Source organism: Convolutriloba macropyga, chromosome 4 (assembly GCF_964194025.1).
Source record: "Convolutriloba macropyga chromosome 4, txConMacr16.3, whole genome shotgun sequence".
NCBI lineage: Eukaryota > Metazoa > Xenacoelomorpha > Acoela > Convolutidae > Convolutriloba > Convolutriloba macropyga.
The window spans coordinates 44,184,914-44,209,388 of record NC_134471.1 but is presented as its reverse complement, the minus strand read 5'-3'; the positions used below and the strand labels follow the sequence as shown (position 1 = coordinate 44,209,388).

General features: G+C 34.0%; 1 protein-coding gene across 1 annotated transcript in view; it reads left to right on the top strand.

Annotated features, from left to right (window-relative positions):
* Positions 1-24,475, top strand: part of LOC142338082 (uncharacterized) — a 185,825-nt gene that overhangs the window by 63,140 nt on the left and 98,210 nt on the right. Inside the window, exons 14-16 of the mRNA XM_075387713.1 lie at positions 9,191-9,461; positions 16,713-16,989; positions 17,158-18,024. Coding sequence (XP_075243828.1) covers positions 9,191-9,461; positions 16,713-16,989; positions 17,158-18,024 — 1,415 coding nt within the window. The remainder of the gene's footprint in view (positions 1-9,190; positions 9,462-16,712; positions 16,990-17,157; positions 18,025-24,475) is intronic.

Genomic DNA, 24,475 nt, shown 5'->3' with positions numbered 1-24,475 from the left:
AAAAGGTCGTTTGAATGTTCTCGGGAAAAAGAGCTATAACTATTTATTGCAAATTCCGATCGGCCTCAGCATTTTTGGGTCATCATTCCTCGTATAATAATACACCCTGGGACTTTAACCTGAAGATCGAAAATTTTAAATTTTTTTGAAAATTTTTCTAAGTATTTTCAATTCCGTTTTCGCCCAAAATTCTAAAGAAACCTAAAACACTGCGATATCTCGTAAACTACGGGGTTTTAGAGGCTCATATTTTTACACAAAAAAGCCAACTCTCAAATAAACCTCCGGTAGCATCTATCCAAGGGTATAGACAAGAGAAAAAATGAGGCAATAATAAATGTGTTTTGGGGGAAAAGCTATAACTATTTATTGGAAATTCCGATCGGTCTCAGCTTTTCTGGGTCATCATTCATCGTATAGTACTACCCACTGGGACTTAAACCTGAAGATCGAAAATTTAAAATTTTGAAATTTTTTTAAGTATTTTCAATTCTGTTTTCGTCCAAAATGCTAGAAAAAGACAAAACTGTAATATCTCGTAAACTACGGGTTTTAGAGGCTCATATTTTTACACAAAGAAGCCAACTCTCAAATAAACCTCTGGTTGCATTTATCCAAGGGTATAGAAAAGAGAAGAGAAAAAAGTCAGGCAAATAGGCTACTGACAATATCATCGTTGTTGACTAAATAAATTTCTTTGAAATTGTGGTAAAAATAAATTAATTTATTTACACAACCGCAAACGATATCTTCAGGAAAAACGTCTGCATTTGAAAGAGCATCGAACAGCTTTTTTTCAATTTGCTTTCTACAAATAACTTTAGCGGTTTTTCCGAATTGCGGGTTATCAGCCTTTCAAGCAAAGTAAACATGTCATTGAGTTGTGGCTCTTGGTGGAGCTTGCTTAATGATTTAAGGACAAACTTAAGAAGTTCGTATATTTGGAGGTGATACACGTTCAAAATTTTAGGCTTCATAAAAAGATCTGAAGAACTTTCACTATACTTCCTAAAATAAATTAGCTTCAAAATTTTCTTTTGGAGCATTAAAATAGGCTCCAACATTGAATATCTTGTACAACCGTAAATCAGAAGACCGCGTTGGATGAGAGTTAACATTGGTCTTGTAGTTTTCTAATAATTTAGATTGCGGGGCAAAGTGCCTAAGTTTTGCCATTGTGCCACAATGCTGAGAGAGTCTCGATGTTACGTATTGTTTATGTGAAACAAAAGATAGATTATTGTCTACAAAGACACCAAGGTACTTGCACACAGGTTGGACATTTATGGTTGAGTTATCAATCAGGAACACATTATCAATAGCATTTTGCTTAACAATCATCTGGACTGTTTTATCAACATTAAGAGACTATTTGTTCGCTGCACGCCAATTTTTTACTTCATTTAATTCTTTTTGAAGGACCTCACTTTCAACATCAATGAAAGTGATGTTCGCATCAGCACCAAACAACAAACTTTTTGATTTAGTGCACCTTAATGGTCAATCATTAGTGTATATTAAGAAGAGGAGCTGACCAAGAATAGAACCTTGTGGAACACCGTTCTTAACGCTTTGCCATTTAGATACAACACCATTAACTTCAACCTGTTGCTGGCGATTCGTTAAGTACGACTTCAACCAATCTAGTGCTTTTGACCTGACACCATAAGAGTCTAACTTCTGAAGTAATACAATTTGATCAATGGTATCAAATGCCTTACTGACGTCAGGGAAGAAACGATTTTTAGATTTGACATTACACTTTTACCTTACATTTTCGGTTAATTTACAAGTGCGTCGATGGTACTATGCTTGCTTCTGAAACCAAATTGACAGTTGCTTAGCAGATAACAGCTTTCAAAAAATTTGTGCACTCCTGTAGACATGGCACGTTCATATATTTTACTCCATAAAGCAAGGAGTGATACTGGTCGATAATTATTCTCTTCAAGTTTTGAACCTCCTTTATGCAGCGGTAAAACCTTTGAGTACTTTAGTATTTCCGGAAAGATGCCTGCAGCAAATGAAATGTTTATCAAATGTTTGAGGAAGTGAACTATCACTGTTGCTGTTGAGTTTAACCAGTATATTATTTATACCAGCAATACCTGATGACGTTTTTTTTCTAGGTTAATGATTATCTCTAATATATTTCAATATCATCACATAATCATCAGGTGCTATAATACAAAACGAGTTAAACTTCCCAGCAATATCCTCGTTGGAGGGTGTAGTAGTCGCTTCATAACAAGAAGGCTGTATTGGTACCCTAGGGGATTGCATACTTCTGCTACTGATTCCATTAGTTTATAAGTTTGTTTAGCGTCACCAATACAAGACTGGAATTTATCAGCAAAAAAACGTTTTTTTCCTTTTTGTAGGCAAGTTCAAACTTATTACAATGATAGTGGAAAGATGACGAGCTAGCATTGTTGCCATTTTGCTTCCATTTTCTTGTGCTTGGTTTCTTTTCATCCTCAAATTTTTCAGGGAATTGTTAAACCAATTGGGTTTTAATTTTGGTTGTTTCCGAAACGTTTCTTTCGGTGCAAATTTTGCAACGTTGCTAATATACTCGGTATTTTGACACAAGCCAGCCTCAAGACAGTTGAGGAAAGCTTGAACTGAACCTTAATCGGATCGTGAATAAATTTCATATCTTGGCACTGTTGAGATATTAATTTGTCATCATCTGTGTTAATAGACAATACACACTTTATGGGATGATGATCTGCAATGTTTTGGTGGGCCAAAACGGCTGACGAAAATTCGGGAAAGTTTTTATATGTAAAATGATCGGTACAAGTAACCGAATGATCTGTTACTCTAGATTTGAGTTTGGACTTTTGTATCGACGTTGAAGTCACCGCAAATTACAAATGGTACGTTGGCAGAAGTATTATCTTGCAGATATTGATCAGGAGTATCAATAAAGCCAACGTTATTTGTTCTTGGCTGTTAGAGATGACGAGAATTTTGAATGAAAGATACAAAAAATAAATTAAGCGAAAATTGCTTCAAAGAGTGTTTCAAAGGTTTTGATTAATGTGGCTCTACTATGGACTTGAATCATCACTCCACCGCCATATCTATTTCTATGGTTAACCTGCACTTCATTATAGCCCGGAACAGCAAAAGTGTGTGATTCATCATTGTTTTCTAAATGCGTTTCTGTTAAGCATGTTATAGCTGGAAACGAATCAAGTCCATAAGCGAGAGCCTCCAGATCTTGTAATTTATTACTAATTGAACTTTTGTTTAAATGCAAGATACTTACTTCGTTCGCGTTTGCTTTAGGAGTTACATTAACTGAAGGGTTTAAGTTACGGTTCGTTAATGTTACAACATCTAATAGAGATCGAGAATGTTGAGAGGACACATATTTACATGTTTGAGTTGATACTGTTTTTGAAAATCCATGGAAACATTGCTGGACGTCAGCAAAGTTGAAATTTAGGAAACATAGGAAACATCCTCCTTCGTACAGCCCTTCAATTTTGTATAATTTGTTGTCTATATTCCAGACAAAATGGGTTGTTTCCTCAGGAGTCGACACTGACTTTATCCTACAATCTTGTTTCATTATGTTCATGAATGCCATTCGTGGGCCACTGGTATCCTCCCTGATGCTGATTTATTCTGTATCATTTTTCTCAGTCAGTTTCTTTTTCTGCAGCAATTTTATCTTTGACGCTCTTCCAGCAAACTTGACTATGATTGCTCTTCGTATTCCCGGAAGCCGATGAGCTATCCTTGATGTCTACTTCTGCACCGAATTCATGAGCAGCATCCACAGCATCCATCGTTTGTTCGTATGTTTCGCCATCTTTTTCATCGATGTTATAATTTTTCAGAGTGTCACGCTTGCTGTGTTGCTCTAGTATCTCAGCTTCGCACATTGCCTTAAGAGAAGATCTATCTTCCAAGTAATCCAGATTTTCTTGGTTTTCCTTTCGAAATGATTCAAATGATTTCGGAACAATATCTGTTATCGAAGCTTTGAGTTGTTTTTGAATCTCACGCATGATTCTCGGGATAGCATTTTTGAGTGACTCTTGAAAAATATGCTGAATATTGGTATCCATGGCACCGGAGTCCACTGTTCCCCCTTCACTGATTGGACTGAGTTCAACACACGCCCTTTTTCCATCTCACGTCTGCATAGGTGTTTGTACCTGATATCGGAGAGTAGGAAGAGAAGGAGTACCAGCCTTGTAGGAGTACGATTGATGTTGTTGTTTTTAAAATAATCACTTCCACAACCATTCATTGGGTAGGCATTCATCATCTTAAACTATTTAATATTTTTATCACAACATTTAGGCTAATAGGTGATAATTGGTCGATAGGTGCTTGATAATTTAGCATCCAAAATTAATTATTTTTTTGCAAACGTGTAAATTGATAATATGACCGAATGGTTAAAGTTTACATGCCTTCAGAAAAATCACGAATTTTTATTGAAATAATCAAAATTTTACATCAATTTTCTGGTTATTAATTGATGTTACCCATTAAGCTGTTCGTTCTACTATGTAAAAAATTAATACACGAATGATCCTTTTTGTCTATCTATTGAAAAATTTTCATGCTGACGCTGCAAAAACTCTGTTAATTTTCTTTTGAAAAGAATTTTGGTCTCCGTCGCTCTTGCGTTAGAGGGTAACTTATTCCATTTTTTTATGCTCTTCGAAATCAAATATCTTTTACTCTGCTTAGTATACTTTTGCGTTCTTATTATCAGCTGTTTTGTTTGTTTGTTCTGTTTTAACTGTAGGCGGTTGGCACATTTTTTAAATGTTTCTGATACTATCCTCTGATTCAAGTCTGTGTGGAGTTTCAATATACTAAGCTTTGAAATAATTAATTCAGCTGGTAGGACATGCGATTTGAGAAGAATATCACGAATATGATCGAATTTACGACGCATATAACACACTTTTATGCCCCAATTAATCTGTCGATTTATACGCTGTATATATTTTGCTGACAATGTTTGTAAATAAACTCCACTGAATGACAAATGAGACAGGACTAAAGATTTCAAAACTTGCAACCTTACTTCCAAAGGTAAATGGTTTCTCACTAGATAAAGTGAGCGAATGGCGGCCGCCATTTTTTTTAAAATCACAATTAGATGTGCTTCAAAAGTCATTTTTGAGTCAAGGTGTATTCCTAGATAACGACAACTCTCAGCAGATTTTATCAAATTTCCGTTAAAAGTAACTTTTGGTTCTAATTCGTCCCTGGTAGAAAAATAAAGTAGTTCTGTTTTATCAGCATTCAAATTGAGTTGGTTTTCGTTCAAGTAACTGTCCGTCTTCAGTAAAATATTTTCAATTTTTGTTGCAATTGTTTCTCTTGGTTCATATCGACATAAAATACTATTTTCGTCTAAAATATTATTATGGTATGCAAATTGAACAAGCTCAAAGTCACCTTTGATTTTTTCTGAAAAATCGTTAACGTATAAAAGAAAAGTTAGGGGTCCTAATACTGTGCCCGGCGGTACTCCGTGATTAACGAAAATTTGTTGTGAGACCTTGGTGCCTATTTTGAAGCATTGTGATCTTTCATCGAGAAACGATCTCAATAAATTAACTGCAGGCTCAGAAGTTGAAGCACTCTGCTTTTTTAAATTTTTTGTGCGAAATTGAATTGAATGCTTTTGCAAGGTCTAAGAAAATTGCTGCAGTGTTTTGCCCGTTTTCATGGTTTTCTATTACTGTCTCAGTGAAAAACAATACTGCATCTGTTGCAGATTTTTTTGTTTTGGAATCCAAATTGCTTTTTATTCAATAGATTGTTTTTATTAATGTGATCCATCATTTGGAAAAAGAGAAGCTTCTCAAAAAGCGTAGCAGAATTTGCTGTGACCGAAATTGGTTGATAGTTGCACACTTGTGTTGTTGATCCTTTTCTTCGAATTGGTCTGACGTATGGATGTTTTAGAACAGTTGGAAAGGCACTGTTCTGAATACTTTCATTAAAAATAAATTGCAGATGAGTACCATTTGCGTACTTTGTTGCCTTTAAACTCCATGCATGGACAAATCCTGGACCCGTTGATTTACTGTTTTCTAAACTATGAATGGTTTTGTAGATTTCTTTTAAAGTCAATACTCTAAAATTGAATTTTTCAGCACAGTGGTCCCACTTATGGATATTGAGAGGAACGAAATCACCAGAATATTTGCCCATTTCCGCAAAAGAATTATTAAATGCATTGCAGATTGCTTTTTTTCAACGGTCTTGGCTCCGTCTATTTCAATTTCAGACACATTGATACCTTGTTTGTGGTTTCCTAATTTTGTATGGATGAAATTCCCTTTCTGCTTTGATGTATCACGTTGCTTAAAAAAATTAACAGAATATTTGTGATGTGCATCTCGTAGTTTTCGGTTCACTAGGTTACGGCATTTTTTTGAACTCGTCGAAAACATCGTAGTTTTGAGAGAATTTGTATTGATTGTTCAAATGATGTTTTTCTGCTATTAGTTTTTCGAGTTCCTTGGATATCCATGGTTTATCACTTTTTTCGTTTTGTTTATTGAAGAATCCGAGATCTGCATAGGTGCATGTTGGTCAAGTATACTTTGAAAAGTTTTGTTAAATTTTGTAAACATTTCATCACAATTTTCCTCTTGATACATAGGTCGCCAGTCCGCAAAAGCCAAGTCCCTGTTGAATTTCTCCCCCGAGAGAACTTTCATGTTCCTTTTGAAGAAATATGTATTTTCGTTCCTCCCTATCATTTCTAAACTACTCTGATAAAATATGATATTGTGGTCAACCTCAATGGGCGGCAAACAAACTTTCCATGCTACAATTTGATTTTTTGTCATGAAGCAGTGATCGACAAGGGATTGATTAGTTTTGCTGATGCGAGTGGGAGGGTCCACATTTGTTGGGTTAAGTGCCAGACCAGATGTAAAGTTATCAAGTATTTCTTTCTCTTTTTTATTGAATTGGTCAATGTTGTAGTCGACAAATAGGAGAAGATTGTCTGTTAAGGAAAACGCATTAGATACTTCAGCACTCAACTCGTTCAAGAAAAAGTCAGAAAGATTTTTACTCGGATTGTACGAAATATTCACCAAACATTTATCTTTCGGAGGTTCATTAATTTCGAGCCACATTGATTCAAAAAAATTGCATTAGCTATCTCAAATTCTTTCTTACGTTTAACATTGAACTGTCTTGGGATCCAAACTCCAACACCCCCACCTAGCTGGACTCCCGTTTGTTTTGATCGAGCTTTTTGTAAAAAAAGATGTTCATTACTAATATTGAAATTAGTGTCCTGTTGCTTGGAAATCCATGTTTCGGTTACTATAAGTATAGTTTGTGAATCTAGTTGTTCAAGCAAATTCGAAAGGTCTTCATGCTTATTTTGTATGCTACGCGCATTTATGAGAAAAAAAATTCAAAGACTTTTGGGATGGATCTAGCACTTATCAAAAGTCGAAAAGTTCGATGTATTAAAGGGTCCAGGATTTTTTTTTCAACATCTCCACAAAGGAGTAATGTTTTTCTCAAAACCAAATTGCAAAGAAAACGAACAGCTTTGAGGCGCAAATTTTTTCCAATCCAGTTGACCATCAATATGTACACACTATTGTATAACGAATGTTTTGCTTGAGTTAAACTGCTCCTACTGACTATGAAGTGATTTTTGTGCAAATTTGTCAGAAAAAAAGTACTACTAATGTTAAAAAACAAATTCTCATATCTTTCACATTATTCAACTCAAGCAATATTGCGATAATTTGGAATTTTTTGAGGTTGGATCACATTCTGAGCTGCAGGTAGATTGTTCAAGACATTACAGTGATGAATATTATTCAAAAGGTTTTTGTTTCCATTTATGTTTGGGTGAACCCCTTAATAAGAAATATCATTATCTGTCATAGCATTGTCAAGACATTCAATTTTTGATCATGGATACAGACCACCCAGTTACAGACAAATCATTTCAAGTTGCTCATTAAAATTTGTAATTGCCTCATTATTACTATTTCGACCATAACATCCGTCCTTGACAGGTGAAATTTTGCAGACAGCTACACGGTGTGGTTTCAACTTTTTCATGCACTTATCAACTGTATCTTTCATTTGCATTGTAGCATCTTGCCCAGATAAACCTTTATCAATTGAATTATGTCCGGCGTGTAGTTCTAAATTTTCCGTCTTAGCCCCAGGAGAATGTTTCAACATTTCCAATATCCTTAATTGTTGCTGAAGAATATGAATGTATTGCCGTTTGCTGCGAGATGTCTTGTTGATTGATTTTGCGGTATTTGCTATCTGATATTAAAAGCTGCTTTGCAAAGCGCGGGTATCACTTTCGGATAATATTTTTTATCTGGCGTTTCAATATTTTTTTAGTAAACGCGAATTATCCTGCTTTTCTAGCAAATTATCAATGTCTTTGGATGTCTGTTCTTTGAAGTATTCAACATCTTTCTCCACCCGATTTATTGTATTTATTGTCTCTTTCTGGAAAGTAACTGTCTGTTTCTGCAATTCGTACTGTGCCAAATTGTTTTCTAGAGATTTTATGATTCTATCCTTCTCATTTATTTTTTCACTGGTTTCTAGAAGTTTCGTTTAGTTCCTCTTTGTTACATTTTTCAAGGACTTTTTTTGAAAACATGATGATCTTGTATTGCTTTTAGTTGAAAAATAAACAAAATTACAGCATCATTTTTTTTAAAAAGTTGGGGGAAAAATTGTACCTGAAATAGAATTAAAGATTGTGATGTAAATGGTTTGGTCTCACCCGATGACGAGATGGAATACAGCCCAATTTATGTGTATAGAATAACCAAATTCAGATAAATTGACGTTCAAAAAAATTGCGATTAAGTTATCAAAAAAAAAACAAAACTGTCTCGGGAGATCGTAACGGTGACACCAGTAGTTGGATAGAGACAGCACCCATACACTGATAACTAGAATACCCAGTAGTAATATCCCGTAGCTTGAAAAAAAGGGAAAAAAGAAGTTCTTCACTCCATATATTTAATGTTGAGTACGGCATGTCGTTCAGTATTTTTAGTGTTCAGAAGGGAGTAGACAAAATTTATTAAGTCAGTATCAAAGTTTACACGCAGCTGACTTCTGACTTTTATTCGACTTTTTTATTTAATTTTGAAAAATTGTTGGTGGCAGAAAAGGGGGTTTTTAGAGTGAGTTTGGATGTGAGATCCACCACATCAGCGGCATCTGATACTGTTTCTCTATCCACCACTTCCTCAGTTGATTCACGTGACCAAAGCAGTTTCCTCAAGACTTCCACCTCCAATACTCCTAATGTATCCGCTACCTCCACGCCAACCCCGGAAAAGAAGACTATCTCTGAGAGGTCCAGAAAGAAATCCAGGCAGCAGACTCCGGGTTTGGAACTAGGATCGTCTGTCGGAACTACTGGTACAGCTACAGCCGGCAACAGTCCACATGCAAGTGTAATTGCTTACTCCCCGCCTCCCGTGACTAAAAAGGCAAATTAAACTGCTCCATTATTATTATAGCTGCGAAGCTGTAAGCTGAGCGGAGCTATATTGCGGTGCTCTTAGTTTTTACGACTCGAAGAGGAGTATTGGTTTTAAGGTTTTTTTTAACCGGAAGTACTATTTGTTCCAACGGCGTTTTGACCTAAAATCAAAAGTGAGTAAAATTGCCATGTGAAGTAATTTTTTTTCTGATCAAGAGAAGTTATTTGATCATGCGGTGCGTTGATTGAATATAGATAACCATTTTCAGCGCTTTTTCGTCCAATTGGCCCAGTTTTTTCGCGTATAATTTAGTTTTCTTTGTAGAAACAATTTTAAACAGAAGCTGTATTAATTTGTGAACTTTGAGAATTGATACCAAAGAGTTTTTATGAGTCTAATAATGCTTTTTAATTTCTGAATGAGCACATATTTCCCATTTTTTATTCATTTTTGGCTATTTTAAAATTTCGTCATTTTTGGATCTTTAAGCAGTTTTTTTTCAAAACTACAATGAAAATCATTGCATGGGGAATTAACCCTTGATATTTCATACATTAAATGCCTCTTCATATCGTTAGTTTTTTTGTTTTAGAATTGTACGCATGCTTGCCCGATTTTGGCACTTTTTTGTCTAATTTTTATCAGTTTTTTGTTTGTTTTTTTTTTGGTTTTAAATACTAGAAAAAGTCTGCCTGTGTACTGTCAGGGATCCTACTTTTATTTTACTAATAACTGAATGGTTTTGTGGCGTTCGGTATTTGGAAATCTGCAATTTTTTTCATGAGTGCAATTTTGAAAAATTTTTGAAAATGTTTTCCAGTCTTTGAACTATGTTTCTACTCTTTAATCTTTACAAGGGATAGCTGTATATAAGCTTTATAAGCTATATTTTTAGCCAAATAAGGAAATGTTTTTTTACTTCATTTTTTTAACGTTGATTTCAAGCTGTCAAAAATTATGGACTAGTCTTTGTTTTTTTGATGTGTTTTTGTTTTTGTCCTTATTCTCCGCATTCTAGTGTGTATCGGTCTGTCTTTTTCCTGAACCCTATAGTTCTAATCAGCTCTGCTTTTATCAGTTGTTAAAAATAATGATTTTAGCCTTTTGATAATGATTTTGATTTTGTTTGCGATTGATTTCATTTGACCGTGCGGCACTGAGAATTTGCTTGAAATGCCGTTTAAACATTTTGACTGATAATTACTTTCTACGAATATTTTATGGGTCTTAGATTTGGGGTCTTAGGGTTCTGATTTCAAACATTTTTTCCTTTGAATAGTATTCTGTTTCTCTTGTCTGTTGATTAATTTGAAGGTTTTCAAACTAGTTTGCTGATTTTTTTTGCGATTTTGGCTCATTATATTCTTTTATTGAACTTATTGGTTATTGAATTAAAGTCTCATGCCTGTTGGCTCTAAAGAGGATGCAACTTTCTTTTGCTACAAAGTTTTCTCTTTCTCTGCAATCTTACAAAATTTAGAGAAATTGTACAAAATTTTGTCTGATATTTTCTCCTTTTCTTCGAAAATAGAGCTATTTGTGAGCTCAAGGCTTGGCTGGCATTTTGTGTTTATATAACTTGTTTTCATGGCGTGAAATACTTCGTTGTAGGTTTTCGTTTGAACTACATTGTATACTTGTACTACATGGAAAGTAAATTGAATTTAACTAATTTTTAATGTTAATTTTTTTTGGCAAATTTTCTTTTGTTCTTTGACTTAGTACTGTTGGTTTTTTTTCTCTGCATTGATGCCTGCTTGAAGGAGATACTAGTTATTTTTAAAGCCCGTTTGTTTGAAGACTATGATTTCGAGTCATTTCCGGAATTTTTCTTGCTTTGTTTTTTGTTTCGTCGTCTGACGCTCTTTTTTCGTTCTAAATTTGTTCACACAGCAAAGCTGAAAACGTCAAGTTTTCTGAATTATTTCTTCCTTTCACTAATGCCGTTTGCATGTGTGACGTCATTCTCATTCTTTCTCTGGCAATGGTATTAAGATCATTTGCGTGATTAGATTTTGATCATACGTGGCACTTTAAAACTTAAGTTTAATCTGAATTAATTTAAGGGCAAAGGAACTTATATGTGCAGTGAGGGATCCTGATAAAAATATTCTGTGGAATGAATATTAGCAAGCTTTATTGATTAATCGCCGAATGTTTTTGTAACTAGTTTTTTGAGCGGCGTCAATTTTTCAATTTAGATTTGTATCTGTTTCTATCTCTATTATGCAGCACGGTCTATTCTTCCGCGGCTGTTCCGGCAATCTGCTGGCTATGTTCTTGAAAGTATAATGATTTTCTATAATTATGATTCTCTCCCAGAAGCCGCATATTGGGTAGTGATAGGGACCACGCCAAAACGAAAAGTGAATCTTTATAACTGCTCTCGAACGAAGTTTGAAGCAATTATTGTAAACGTATTGGCCTTTTTTATGCAAAATTTTCATTTGACCGCTTTGAATTTTCGAGTGAATTTTGCGCCCTTGACTTTTGTTTCGCGTAAGCCAAATTTCTCTCTCATTCACAATTTTAAGCAGCTGGACTCAAGTTGCGGCAGTTCACTACAAAAAGTGCGCCGAAATTGGTGTCATTTTTGACTTTAAATTTTAATGGTTTTGTTGGTGTATAAAACAACCTCTAATGACGCCATTACAAGCCCTCGTAGTAATTGATTACCTAAAATGCGCGTACGCCAAATGATACTCCGAATGAAGCAGGTTCCAAAAGATTAGAGCTCCCACTAGTCGTTCGAGAGCAATTTTTCCGACGTCAGTCGTTTTTGTTTAGATTTTGGGAATTGATGTTTTGTAATTTTTTTATAGTGCTTTGACAGGCACTGCAACGTTTTAGGACTCAATTTTCCGCTATAACTTGATCTTATCTCACTCACTGTTTCGAGTGAATGGAATTGAGTTTGGAATTCTTTCAAAGCGTTTGCGCCATGTAATAATTACAGTTTGCACCATATAGCATGAAGAAGCTAAATCAAATGAAGCTTCACAATCCAAAAATCGAGGTCATTAGGAACTAATAGAGTTTGCTATCATAGTTTTCAAACTAGTTTGCTGATTTTTTTTGCGATTTTGGCTCATTATTTTCTTTTATTGAACTTATTGGTTATTGAATTAAAGTCTCATGCCTGTTGGCTCTAAAGAGGATGCAACTTTCTTTTGCTACAAAGTTTTCTCTTTCTCTGCAATCTTACAAAATTTAGAGTAATTGTACAAAATTTTGTCTGATATTTTCTCCTTTTCTTCGAAAATAGAGCTATTTGTGAGCTCAAGGCTTGGCTGGCATTTTGTGTTTATATAACTTGTTTTCATGGCGTGAAATACTTCGTTGTAGGTTTTCGTTTGAGCTACATTGTATACTTGCACTACATGGAAAGTAAATTGAATTTAACTAATTTTTAATGTTAATTTTTTTTGGCAAATTTTCTTTTGTTCTTTGACTTAGTACTGTTGGTTTTTTTTCTCTGCATTGATGCCTGCTGGAAGGAGATACTAGTTATTTTTAAAGCCCGTTTGTTTGAAGACTATGATTTCGAGTCATTTCCGGAATTTTTCTTGCTTTGTTTTTTGTTTCGTTGTCTGACGCTCTTTTTTCGTTTTAAATTTGTTCACACAGCAAAGCTGAAAACGTCAAGTTTTCTGAATTATTTCTTCCTTTCACTAATGCCGTTTGCATGTGTGACGTCATTCTCATTCTTTCTCTAGCAATGGTATTAAGATCATTTGCGTGATTAGATTTTGATCATACGTGGCACTTTAAAACTTAAGTTTAATCTGAATTAATTTAAGGGCAAAGGAACTTATATGTGCAGTGAGGGATCCTGATAAAAATATTCTGTGGAATGAATATTAGCAAGCTTTATTGATTAATCGCCGAATGTTTTTGTAACTAGTTTTTTGAGCGGCGTCAATTTTTTTTTCAATTTAGATTTGTATCTGTTTCTATCTCTATTATGCGGCACGGTCTATTCTTCCGCGGCTGTTCCGGCAATCTGCTGGCTATGTTCTTGAAAGTATAATGATTTTCTATAATTATGATTCTCTCCCAGAAGCCGCATATTGGGTAGTGATAGGGACCACGCCAAAACGAAAAGTGGATCTTTATAACTGCTCTCGAACGAAGTTTGAAGCAATTATTGTAAACGTATTGGCCTTTTTTATGCAAAATTTTCACTTGACCGCTTTGAATTTTCGAGTGAATTTTGCGCCCTTGACTTTTGTTTCGCGTAAGCTAAATTTCTCTCTCATTCACAATTTTAAGCAGCTGGACTCAAGTTGCGGCAGTTCACTACAAAAAGTGCGCCGAAATTGGTGTCATTTTTGACTTTAAATTTTAATGGTTTTGTTGGTGTATAAAACAACCTCTAATGACGCCATTACAAGCCCTCGTAGTAATTGATTACCTAAAATGCGCGTACGCCAAATGATACTCCGAATGAAGCAGGTTCCAAAAGATTAGAGCTCCCACTAGTCGTTCGAGAGCAATTTTTCCGACGTCAGTCGTTTTTGTTTAGATTTTGGGAATTGATGTTTTGTAATTTTTTTATAGTGCTTTGACAGGCACTTCAACGTTTTAGGACTCAATTTTCCGCTATAACTTGATCTTATCTCACTCACTGTTTCGAGTGAATGGAATTGAGTTTGGAATTCTTTCAAAGCGTTTGCGCCATGTAATAATTACAGTTTGCACCATATAGCATGAAGAAGCTAAATCAAATGAAGCTTCACAATCCAAAAATCGAGGTCATTAGGAACTAATAGAGTTGGCTATCATAGTTTATAATTGCTCTCGAATCAAGTTATTATCGAAAACGTGTTAGTTTTTTTTATGAGGCGAAGAGTATTAGTTTTCAACAGGTTTTTTTAGCTAAAGCAAGATTGTTCATGAATTGTTTCTTTCCGAACCTTTACCTCTGTTTTTGAAAACTGACTTCTGCTTTTAAACATTGGACCTGAACAGTGGCATAGTTTGTAATGTATAGGAGTTAGAAACTGCTGGTAGCATTCATGGAGTAAAGCTCATTTTATGAAGTATTGATCCCATAACAGTCCCCACGTTTAACTCTATCCCCACCTAACCCCCACATCTACCCTCATCCCTACTTAACCCTGCCTACACCCCTCCTCACCATTTGGATATTTCTGAAATAGTTAATGTGAAATAAGAGCTTTATTGCACGACTCTTTGAGTTGTTTTCGGTATTCTACCGGTATTCTACCAGTAGAAGCAAGTTTTTTCATGGTTTGTCATAAAGTTAGTCTGTTAGCTGAAGCAAGTTTGTTCATGATTTGAATTTTTGACGTTTGTTTTTGAACTTTGACTTCTGTTTTAGAATGTTGACTTCTGTTTTTGAACAATGGACTTCAACAATAGTTTAATTACTGATTTTACTGCTTTTTTTTACCGGCTCATTTTCTGTGATATTTCGGATTTGTAGATTATATTGCACAACTCTTCGAGTCTTTCCCGGTATTCTACCGGCTGCAATTTTATGCCAAATTTTTGCCTGACGGTTTTGACTTTTTGAGTTACTTTTACGCCCGTGACTTTTTCGTTTTGTGGGATCTATATTTCGTTCTCTTTTACAATTTTAAGCGGCTGAACTCAAGTGGCGGTAGTTCACTACAAAAATTCAAATAAAAAGTGCGCCAAAATTGGTGTCATTTTTTCACTTAAAATTTTTTTAATGGTTATGGTGGTATATAATACCCTCTAATGACGTCATTTGAAGCCCCCACCCTCAGCGAATTTATTTTCCCCAGGCCTACTGAAGCAGGCTGCAATGGATTCGTGCTCGTTATGTTTAATAGCCGCCCTCATCTTCTCAGCCGGCTATTATAGCGCTCCTATTTTTTTTTACAATTCAAAGAATTTGAATTGTATTGGGGCGCTGTCTTTTTTTTTAAGATCTGTTCACACATTTTCATGATTTTTGAAGTCAAATTGGAGTAGTGATTTTGGTCACGCCGAAACAGGAAATGGAGCGAAAAAGCGAGTGGTTTTGCGGCGTGAATTTTTTTCGCTCTAAATTTAAAGTAGAGTGCGAAAATGGTGTTTGAACAAAAATTCGGTTTCTCGGTAGTTGTTTTTTGTTCACATGCGGCTATTTCACTCTGATTTTGACTGTTTTTTCGATTTTTTGGATCGGATTTTTTTCTAAATGGTTTTCCCAATCCATTCACAGCTCATTCTAGGCCTAGTTTTTGTTTGAATTAAATTTTCATTTCTTTCTAGTGGTTTTTTTTGTTCACATGCGGCATTTTAACATTGATTTTTTGTTTTTTTTTCTTATTTTTTGATCTGATTTTTTTAAAATGGTTTTGTCAATTCACTCATAGTCCATTCTAGGTCTAGGTTTTCTGTTTAGTCAATGAAAATTCTTTGAATTGTACGTCAGGACTTGTCCTGCTATGTTTTTTTACTTCGTCGAATAAAAAAATGTTTCGCTTTACCTCATTTTGCCGCCTTTTCAACATTTTGCGTGAAATCTTTTTGACTTCTCTAGGCTAATTTCTCTCTTCTCTCATTCTGCTAAAAGTGATTTTGAACATCAGTTGCTCAGCAAAGCAATTCAAAATGAACAGAGTTAGTACAAAAATGGATGTCAGAAATAGAAACGGGATAAACCCATAAAGCCCAATTTTAGATGCCCGCTATTTGAACGTCGTTCCTATAAGTTTTATTTACCATCTCTAATGCTTATTGTTATTGATAGTAGCCCCTGTAGCCTCTCTCTAAGAAACAGAAGTATGTTCAACTACGAAATGCTATCAAAATAAATCGGACTTGAAAAAATGTTTTTGTACAAAAATCCTTTTTTTTTCAATATCTTCTGTTATTTCAATCCCAATCATGCTTATTGGAATCAACGGCGGCTATTTTCCGGCAATCTGCCGGATATGTTTATGTTTATTAGAATAAAAACTAATGGTATTAGCATTGATCTTTTTCTCCGATTTAGAGGCTGAGTTCGCTGTATTTATCAAGCCTTATTGGAACTGCTGACGGAATTAGAACACTTTTTGCACTTAAACTATTCACTGACCTGTTTAAGTCACAACGACGAACAGGTGCCAACGTTGGCTGTTTTTTGGCAATCCCGACTTTAAGTATACGACTGAACTGTTCTCTTCAATTTGGCTCATTAGCCTTAATCGGTTATGGTGGATTTATTAGTGATGGGTTAAGAGCTGTAGCTTGTAGGTGTCTATGTCTGCCCACCCACTGATAACAATTCATTCGCCTGATGACATCTTTCTTGAATTTCTGGTGAAAAGTGGGCATGTGGCCACATCCTTCGACTTCTTCCAGTCATCCTCATTCGCGTCACTGGCTTGTCCTCAGTCGTCTGCTTCTACTACAAGTGAACAACAACAGTCGGCTAATCCATCTTCTGATGTCCCTTCCGTCTCTTTCCTATCAGTGGACGCAGTCAGATGGGCTCTCAAGTTCCTCCATCGGCAGCCCACTCAACAGGAAGGTATAAACACTCACCACCGAGGTGTTCTCATCCATGATAAATGTGGGGTGGGATACGCTCTAATGTCTTCTTTGTTAAATGCAAAATAAGTTTTAATTGTAAGGATATATAGTTTCTCTTAACAGATTCTAAAATATCAGTGTAAATTGATTGTACTCTGGTGTTTAGTGATGGACAAGTTCCAGAGCTTACTGGACAAAGGTGTCATTTACCCAACTGTCATCCTAACAGACTATGTGCTCTCAGATAGGGAGGTGTACAGATTGCCCCCCAATTTAAGATACCTAGCTAATCATTTCTCACCTGGTTTCCTATTCTACACCATCAATCCTTTTCGTGGACTCCTTCCGGCGCCCAAGTTGTCTGGACAAGGTGAGAGAAACAAGAGTATTCTATTCAGCTGGAACTACCTGGAGATGATGACAGCCTGGTGTGAACAGAATTCGACATCAAACCAATGGTACAGAATCAAAACAAAACTTGAAGATTTGCGTCAACTGAATAGTAGTTCATCTACAGAGCTGAAGTCAAGCTTGAACTGGTTTACTAGCATTGAAATGTGTAAATTGATCACAACGCCTTATTGGACCTCGTTAGAAAGATTTATATCTAAAACTGACATAATCGGGAACGATGGAGAGAACGCAGGTGTAAACAACTCGCAACAGGCATTGGACGATTATGTAGTAAAAGCCGATGACTCAAAACGGCGGTTAGCGCCTGCAATGGATGAAAGAAAAGTTTCGGACCCAGACCTGAAACAAAATGAACTAATTGGCTCTGCATCAGATATAAACCAAGTGGAGACTAGCAAAGAGAGAGAATCGGGAATGACGAGGTCGCTCGAGACTTGGGGTGATATGCTATTTCCTGTTGTTAAAGTGGCTTGCAAATCTGTGGATAGGAAGAGATGGAGTGAGCGGTATGAGTACTGCTACTGTGCTTACAATGCCCTCTATCACCCACTAGCAGCATTCCAGATAGAGTTACAGTGGCTCACTGCAAGTGGACCTCTGCTCGCCAATATGATCAAAGGTACATTTCCTAGCCATCGGCCCGTTTTAGTATTAATTTATGTATTGATAATAAAGTTTACACATTGCATCATACTTACACGACTCGTTCAAAAATCAGATCTTAGGACACTTAGTATATGTATAATAATAATAATAACAATTTTCATGCATCAGCAATGTAAAGGGTAGCCGCTGCTCACGTCCTAATTGCCGCGAGTTTTGTTCCGCCCAGTTTGTTCAGTGGTTTCTTGTTTGGCTGACAGTTTTTCAGGTTTTTTTAACCGTTTTTTCAGCTTTTTGGTTTTTTCATCATGCTCTGCGTTCAGTGAATGATTTTTCGACTTTCAAAAGTGTTTTTGAGAGAATAGCTCATATAGATAACCGTTTTTGTCCATTTGCCTCAATTTCTTTCCTTGTAATTAATAGCCGCCCTCATCTTCTCAGCCGGCTATTATAGCGCTCCTATTTTTACAATTCAAAGAATTTGAATTGTATTGGGGCGCTGTCTTTTTTAAGATCTGTTCACACATTTTCATGATTTTTGAAGTCAAATTGGAGTAGTGATTTTGGTCACGCCGAAACAGGAAGTGGAGCGAAAAAGCGAGAGGTTTTGCGGCGTGAAATTTTTTTGCTCTAAAGTTAAAGTAGAGTGATAAAACGGCGTTTGAACAAAAATTCGCTTGCTCGCTAGTGATTTTTTGTTCACATGCGGCATTTTCACTTTGATTTTTATAGTTTTTTCGATTTTTTGGATCGGATTTTTTTCTAAATGGTTTTTCACAATCAATTCATAGTCCGTGTTTGGTCTAGTTTTCTGTTTAGTCAGTGAAAATTCTTTGAAATGTACGTCAGGACTTGACCTGCTATGTTTTTTTCACTTCGTCAAACTTTTTTTCGCTTTACCCATTTTGCTGCTTTTTCGACATTTTGCGTCATCTGCCGGGTATGTTTTGGTTTTTGTATAAAGAGGCAGGCTTTAATCAGTGCAGCATAAATATGTAGCTCTCTGAAATTGCCACAAAAAAGTTTTTGAGAGCATAATAAGTTTTGCGTTTTAAGTGCAAAATAGGCTCATATTTCTTTACTTTTTATTTAATTTTTTGAATTTTTGCATTGATTTCTTTATTTTTGCATCTTTGAAAGAAAATTTTTCAAGCAACTAATTGTATTTGACAACTTCCTCTTGACAATTCGTGCATTAGGCACTTCTATTTAACGTAGTCTTTTTTATATAGAATTTTACGTGTACTAATTCAGTTTTGGTCTGATTTTTCAGTTTTCAGTTGTTCTTTTTAATCTTGATACTAGAAAGTAATTTTGTGCACGGGCAAGGATAGTAATTTTCTCTTATTAATAACTTTGACTGTTATTTAGTGTATGTGAATTGATATTAGGCTAGGTTCTCAATAAATGTTTTTTTTTGCTTTTGAGGTGCTTTTGGTTTTTTGCTTTTTTTGCTCTGTTCCTTCTGTTTTTTTTCAAGATTATTTAGATTTTACAATAGTTCTTAATTAATTTTGTCTGCTATCTTCCAACAGCAGAAAAATTTTATTTTTGTCCTAATTCTCAAGTGCTCTGACGCAAAAAGAAATTGTTTAGTGTTTTTTTTGGGTCCTCTGAATTTCACCTGCCTTATCCCTTCCGATTTGGTCTTATTTGGAGAATTTATTGCGGAGCTCGGAGTATTTTTCAAAAATAATCGTTAGTTATTTTGTGACGCTCTCCGCAGCTTTCAACGTCGGGCAGCTTTCAACGTTAACAGATATGTTTTTGGTAATATGAAATTTGCGGTATGAAGATATCACACTGAGTGTCTTCTGTGAAAATCTTGTCTCTAGATTTACATTTTTGAGTCTCTTTTTATGATCCTTAAATGATGTATTCCCTGTTTTAATGTTAGCTAGTTTCAATTATGTCAATGCTCAAATCTTTCGCGTTATGAGGTATAGTTTTTAAACCAAATTTTTCAAATCATGTGCGGTAGAGAATAACTCTTCTACGATAAAAACAATAGTTTTGGCTGTAGTTACGGCTTTACTTGTGAAGTTCCGACGATTCGAGTTGCTTCCGCCCATGTTCTCGTTTCGTCGTCTGACGCTCTTTTTTCGTTTTACATTTGTTCACACAGCAAAGCTGAAAGTCTATTTTTTCGAATGGTTTCTCCCTCTCGCTAACGGCATTAGCGCGCTTGGTGTGATTTCTCACGGTATTCATCTAAAGCTGTTAGGTTATTTGCGTGATTAGATTTTGATCATACGTGACTTACCTCACTCAATAAAATGACGTTTGCACTTGGAAACTTAAGTTTAATTTGTATTAGTTAAAGGTCGAAGGAGCTCATATTTGTAATTAAAGTCACTAATGAAAGATTTCTGCAGAATGAATTTAACAAGCTCTTTAATTTATCGCTGAATGTCTAATTATAGCTTTTTGAGCGGCAAAAGATTTTTATTCAATAAGTTAAAAGTACCACCCTTCTTTATAAATATTTCAGCTAATTTGATATCGTTTTTTAATCTTGAAGAAGCATACATATACGTATTAGGCTCATTTTCAATACATTCCTTAATTAAATCATAATTATCCCTAACACTTTCAACAGCATAATAGATGTTCCAATAAGTTACTTTAATTGCTTTTTTAGTTTTATCAATATCAACTAATAGTTTATCTCTATTAAAACCATCTTTATCAAACCCAAATTTATCAAAACCATCTTTATCAAATCCTTTTATATCAAATCCATATTGGTTATAACCTTGAGAATCATATGTTATTAATGATGTATTATTTCTACATTCTTTTTCTAATTTTATTGTATTGTTTTCAATTTTTTCAAGGGGAATATGATATGTAATTTTTTCTCTTGTTATAGGACTCATCAAATTTAGTGCATCAAAACATTTCTTATCATATAGATATCCATCAGAACAGTAAATAATTTCAGTATTTATATTTTCTAAACATACAGGACAAATTGATTCTATCATTTATAATTAAATAAATTATTCAAATATAAATGAAAACGAAATTATATCCAAAATCACCTGTACGAGTAGTAATATCAGGACCATCAGGTTGTGGAAAAACCTGTTTATTAACAAAATTAATAACTGAAATAATTAATGATTATACTGAAATATATATTTATTCTCCATCAATCTATCAAGAAACATATTCAAAATTGATAGAATGTTTCGAACAAAAAATACCACCAAAATCAATTTCCAAAGTATTGAAAAATAATAAATCTACTGATGATATTATTAGTGATGAAAAATTTGAACCTTCTGACATTGAAATATCTGTTTATGAAAATATTGATGAGTTAAAACATCCACAAGATTACCAAAGCGAATCAACTGTTATTATTTTAGACGACCTCAATGAAAATGAAATGAAAGATGAACGAGTACAAGCATTATTTAAAAGATCACGACATAATAATATTTCTGTTTTCATTATTAGTCAAGATTATTATGAACTACCAAAAAGAACAATAAGAGCTAACAGTAATGTTTTTCATTTATTCAAACCAAATAATATTAGAGATGTTCAAAATCTATTTCAAGATAAAGCTAGTATGGATATGATTATTGATGAATTTAAACTCTTATGCAATATCTGTTGGCAAACTAAATTTCAGCCATTGACAATTGATATGTCGAAAGATAAAGAAGTAGGAAAATATGAATTAGGTTTAGATTCTATTTTTGTTCCTAAATCTGACCCATTTTGACTTGATAAATGAGTGTATATTCAAATGTAACTGAAGAAGACTTACTCTCACTAGAAAAATTAGCTGAACAACAGAAAAATGAAAAAGCAAGAAAAATTAAGAAGAGGATATTCAAACAAACATATGATCAAAAATTAGCAGAAACATTCGAACCCATAACTAAAAAAATTGACAAAGTAGTTGAGGCAACAAAAGAATTAGAATCATCAAACGTTGTGAACAATTTTATGTTAGAATCTCCACCTGGTGTAACAATGAGTCGTGAACTATTCGCAACAGTAGGTAAAATGGTCAATGCCAGAAACGAATTTAAATTAGATCAGAAAAAAGGAGGACGATATATGATCAATGGCGTTAATGTGGACCCTATGGGTGGAAATAACGTGAAAATCGGAGAAAATATATATGAAATAACACCATCAATTCAAAAAGCTCTAACTGAAACAAGTTATAATTTTACTAAAATGAGTGATGATGATATTCTCACCTTCAGTAAAATTCTGAATGATATAAATTATAATCCAAATGAAGATAAATCATCTACAAGACAAAAATATATAAAAAACCAACTTAAATCACGAGTTCAAAATATTTTAAAAACCCCAGTAGCAGCTATAGCAAGTGGGGAATCAGATGAGTATGAATCTTTAGAATCAGATTTAGAAGGCAATGGAACAAAGACAACAGTAGTGCCATCAGATTCCGATGAGATATGGACTAGATTACAAGTTCTATTAGGATTAAAATTATCAGGTCATACTGATACCTTAATGGAAGCTTCACAACTGCTTGATGCTTTATTCAAAAAAGGTGAAATTGAGACAGAACAACAATATCGAAACGCCATTAACAAATTTAAATCTCAATAACAAACTTATCATCAATATCGAATTTTACTATTAACAATAATGATAAATTTATCATCGAGGACAAATTTTGCTATTGATAAGTTCAAATAGTGATTATGAATATATAAATGGAACTATCCAATAAAACACTAGATCAAATAGCTTTCAATACTAGAGCAAAAATAGAAGAGCATATGCTAATTGTGATGGACGAATCAACTTATGAGTTTATTTTAAACGAACCACTTCAAACTAATAACAAACAATTCAAAATAGCAATTACATTTCTAACTGGTTACAATGGTATTTTCAATATTACAGATGCCAACAACAAATTTTATTATATTACCCCAGAAAAAATGATTGTTGATATTGTTATTCCAAAAGGTGCTTATGAGTTGGAAGCAATAGATTTAGAAATCAGACGATTAATGGTTTTAAACGGCGACTCTGATGGTGAAACATTTCCATTTACAATTAAACCAAATTTCACAACACAGGGATCTATAATTGAAATTGAAGATGGATGGGAAATAGATTTTACCTATGCTGGAACAATTAGAAATATTTTAGGATTCGATGCAAGAGTAGTTAATGGAAACTATAATTTATCTGATAATCCTGTTGATATAATATCTTTTGATAATATTTTTGTTGAATGTGATATTGCTCAAGGTATGATTGTTAATGGAAAAAGAACTCGTGTAATTCATAATTTTACTATGCATGTGAATCCAGGTTATAAATATATTGAAAAATTTAGAGGTGGAATAATGTGGTTTATGATGGAAATCAAAGATTTTATATCTGCAATCAATTTTAAATTACGAAACGAAAATGGAAATGTTGTTTCTTTTAATGGGCAATCTGTCACATTTAGATTATCAATTAAGGAATTATAAAACATCATTATTGTTTTTAAATTTAATAATTTTTTCAATACAATCAGTTAGTTAGTTTTTTAAATTTAATGAAAACTCAATTTCAATAATATAAGCAATATTAATTTTTGTTAAGTAAATGCCAAAAACTTTAATAAAAAGACCCAACTTAAATATTTCAAAAATAAAAAGTGTTAAAGAAAAACCTAAAATCATAGATAAAGATAAATTAAAAGAATTCAAGGAAAAATTACTCTCTGGTTCAGGATTTCTTAAAATTCACTAATCGATTTTCAGAAAGTAAATGAGCATCGAAGATTTTCAACTAATTGACGAAACAACTATCGACACATCAATAGTTAAAAGAGACTACACAAAAATATATCACCAACATAGAGCCAATCTCAACGATTCTGATCAAAATGTTGAATTCATTTGGGGTGAAAATAATAAATATCATCAAAATGGAAATGCTTATCTTCAATATGATATAACAGTTAGGAGAAACGATAATGCAAATTTTGCTGATGGTAATAATATTAGATTAGTTAACAATGCATTTGCATATTGTTTTAAAGAAGCTACTCTTTCACTTACAGGTGGTTCAGAAATAGAACAAAATAAATATGTAGGACCGATTTCAACAATAATGAGAGTTCTAACTAGCAAAGACGGAGACTTAATCTCTTATTTTGATAAAAATGATGATACATTAAAAGGAATGTTAATCAATAATCACGATGCACCTAACAAAGGTAAAATAGTTGGTCAACTACCATTAGAACATATTTTTGGTTTCTGTAAAACATTCAAAAAAATTACAAAAGGATTAGGATTCCAACTAACTTTAAAAACAGCTGACCTACAAGACATACTCTACACAACTATTGCAGATGATATTGATGTGACCATAAATAGTCTATATTTGTTTGTTCCAACTTTAATTCCAGATGCTGCAACTCAAACTATGTTCAATAATTCTATAAAAAATAATTTCAAAAT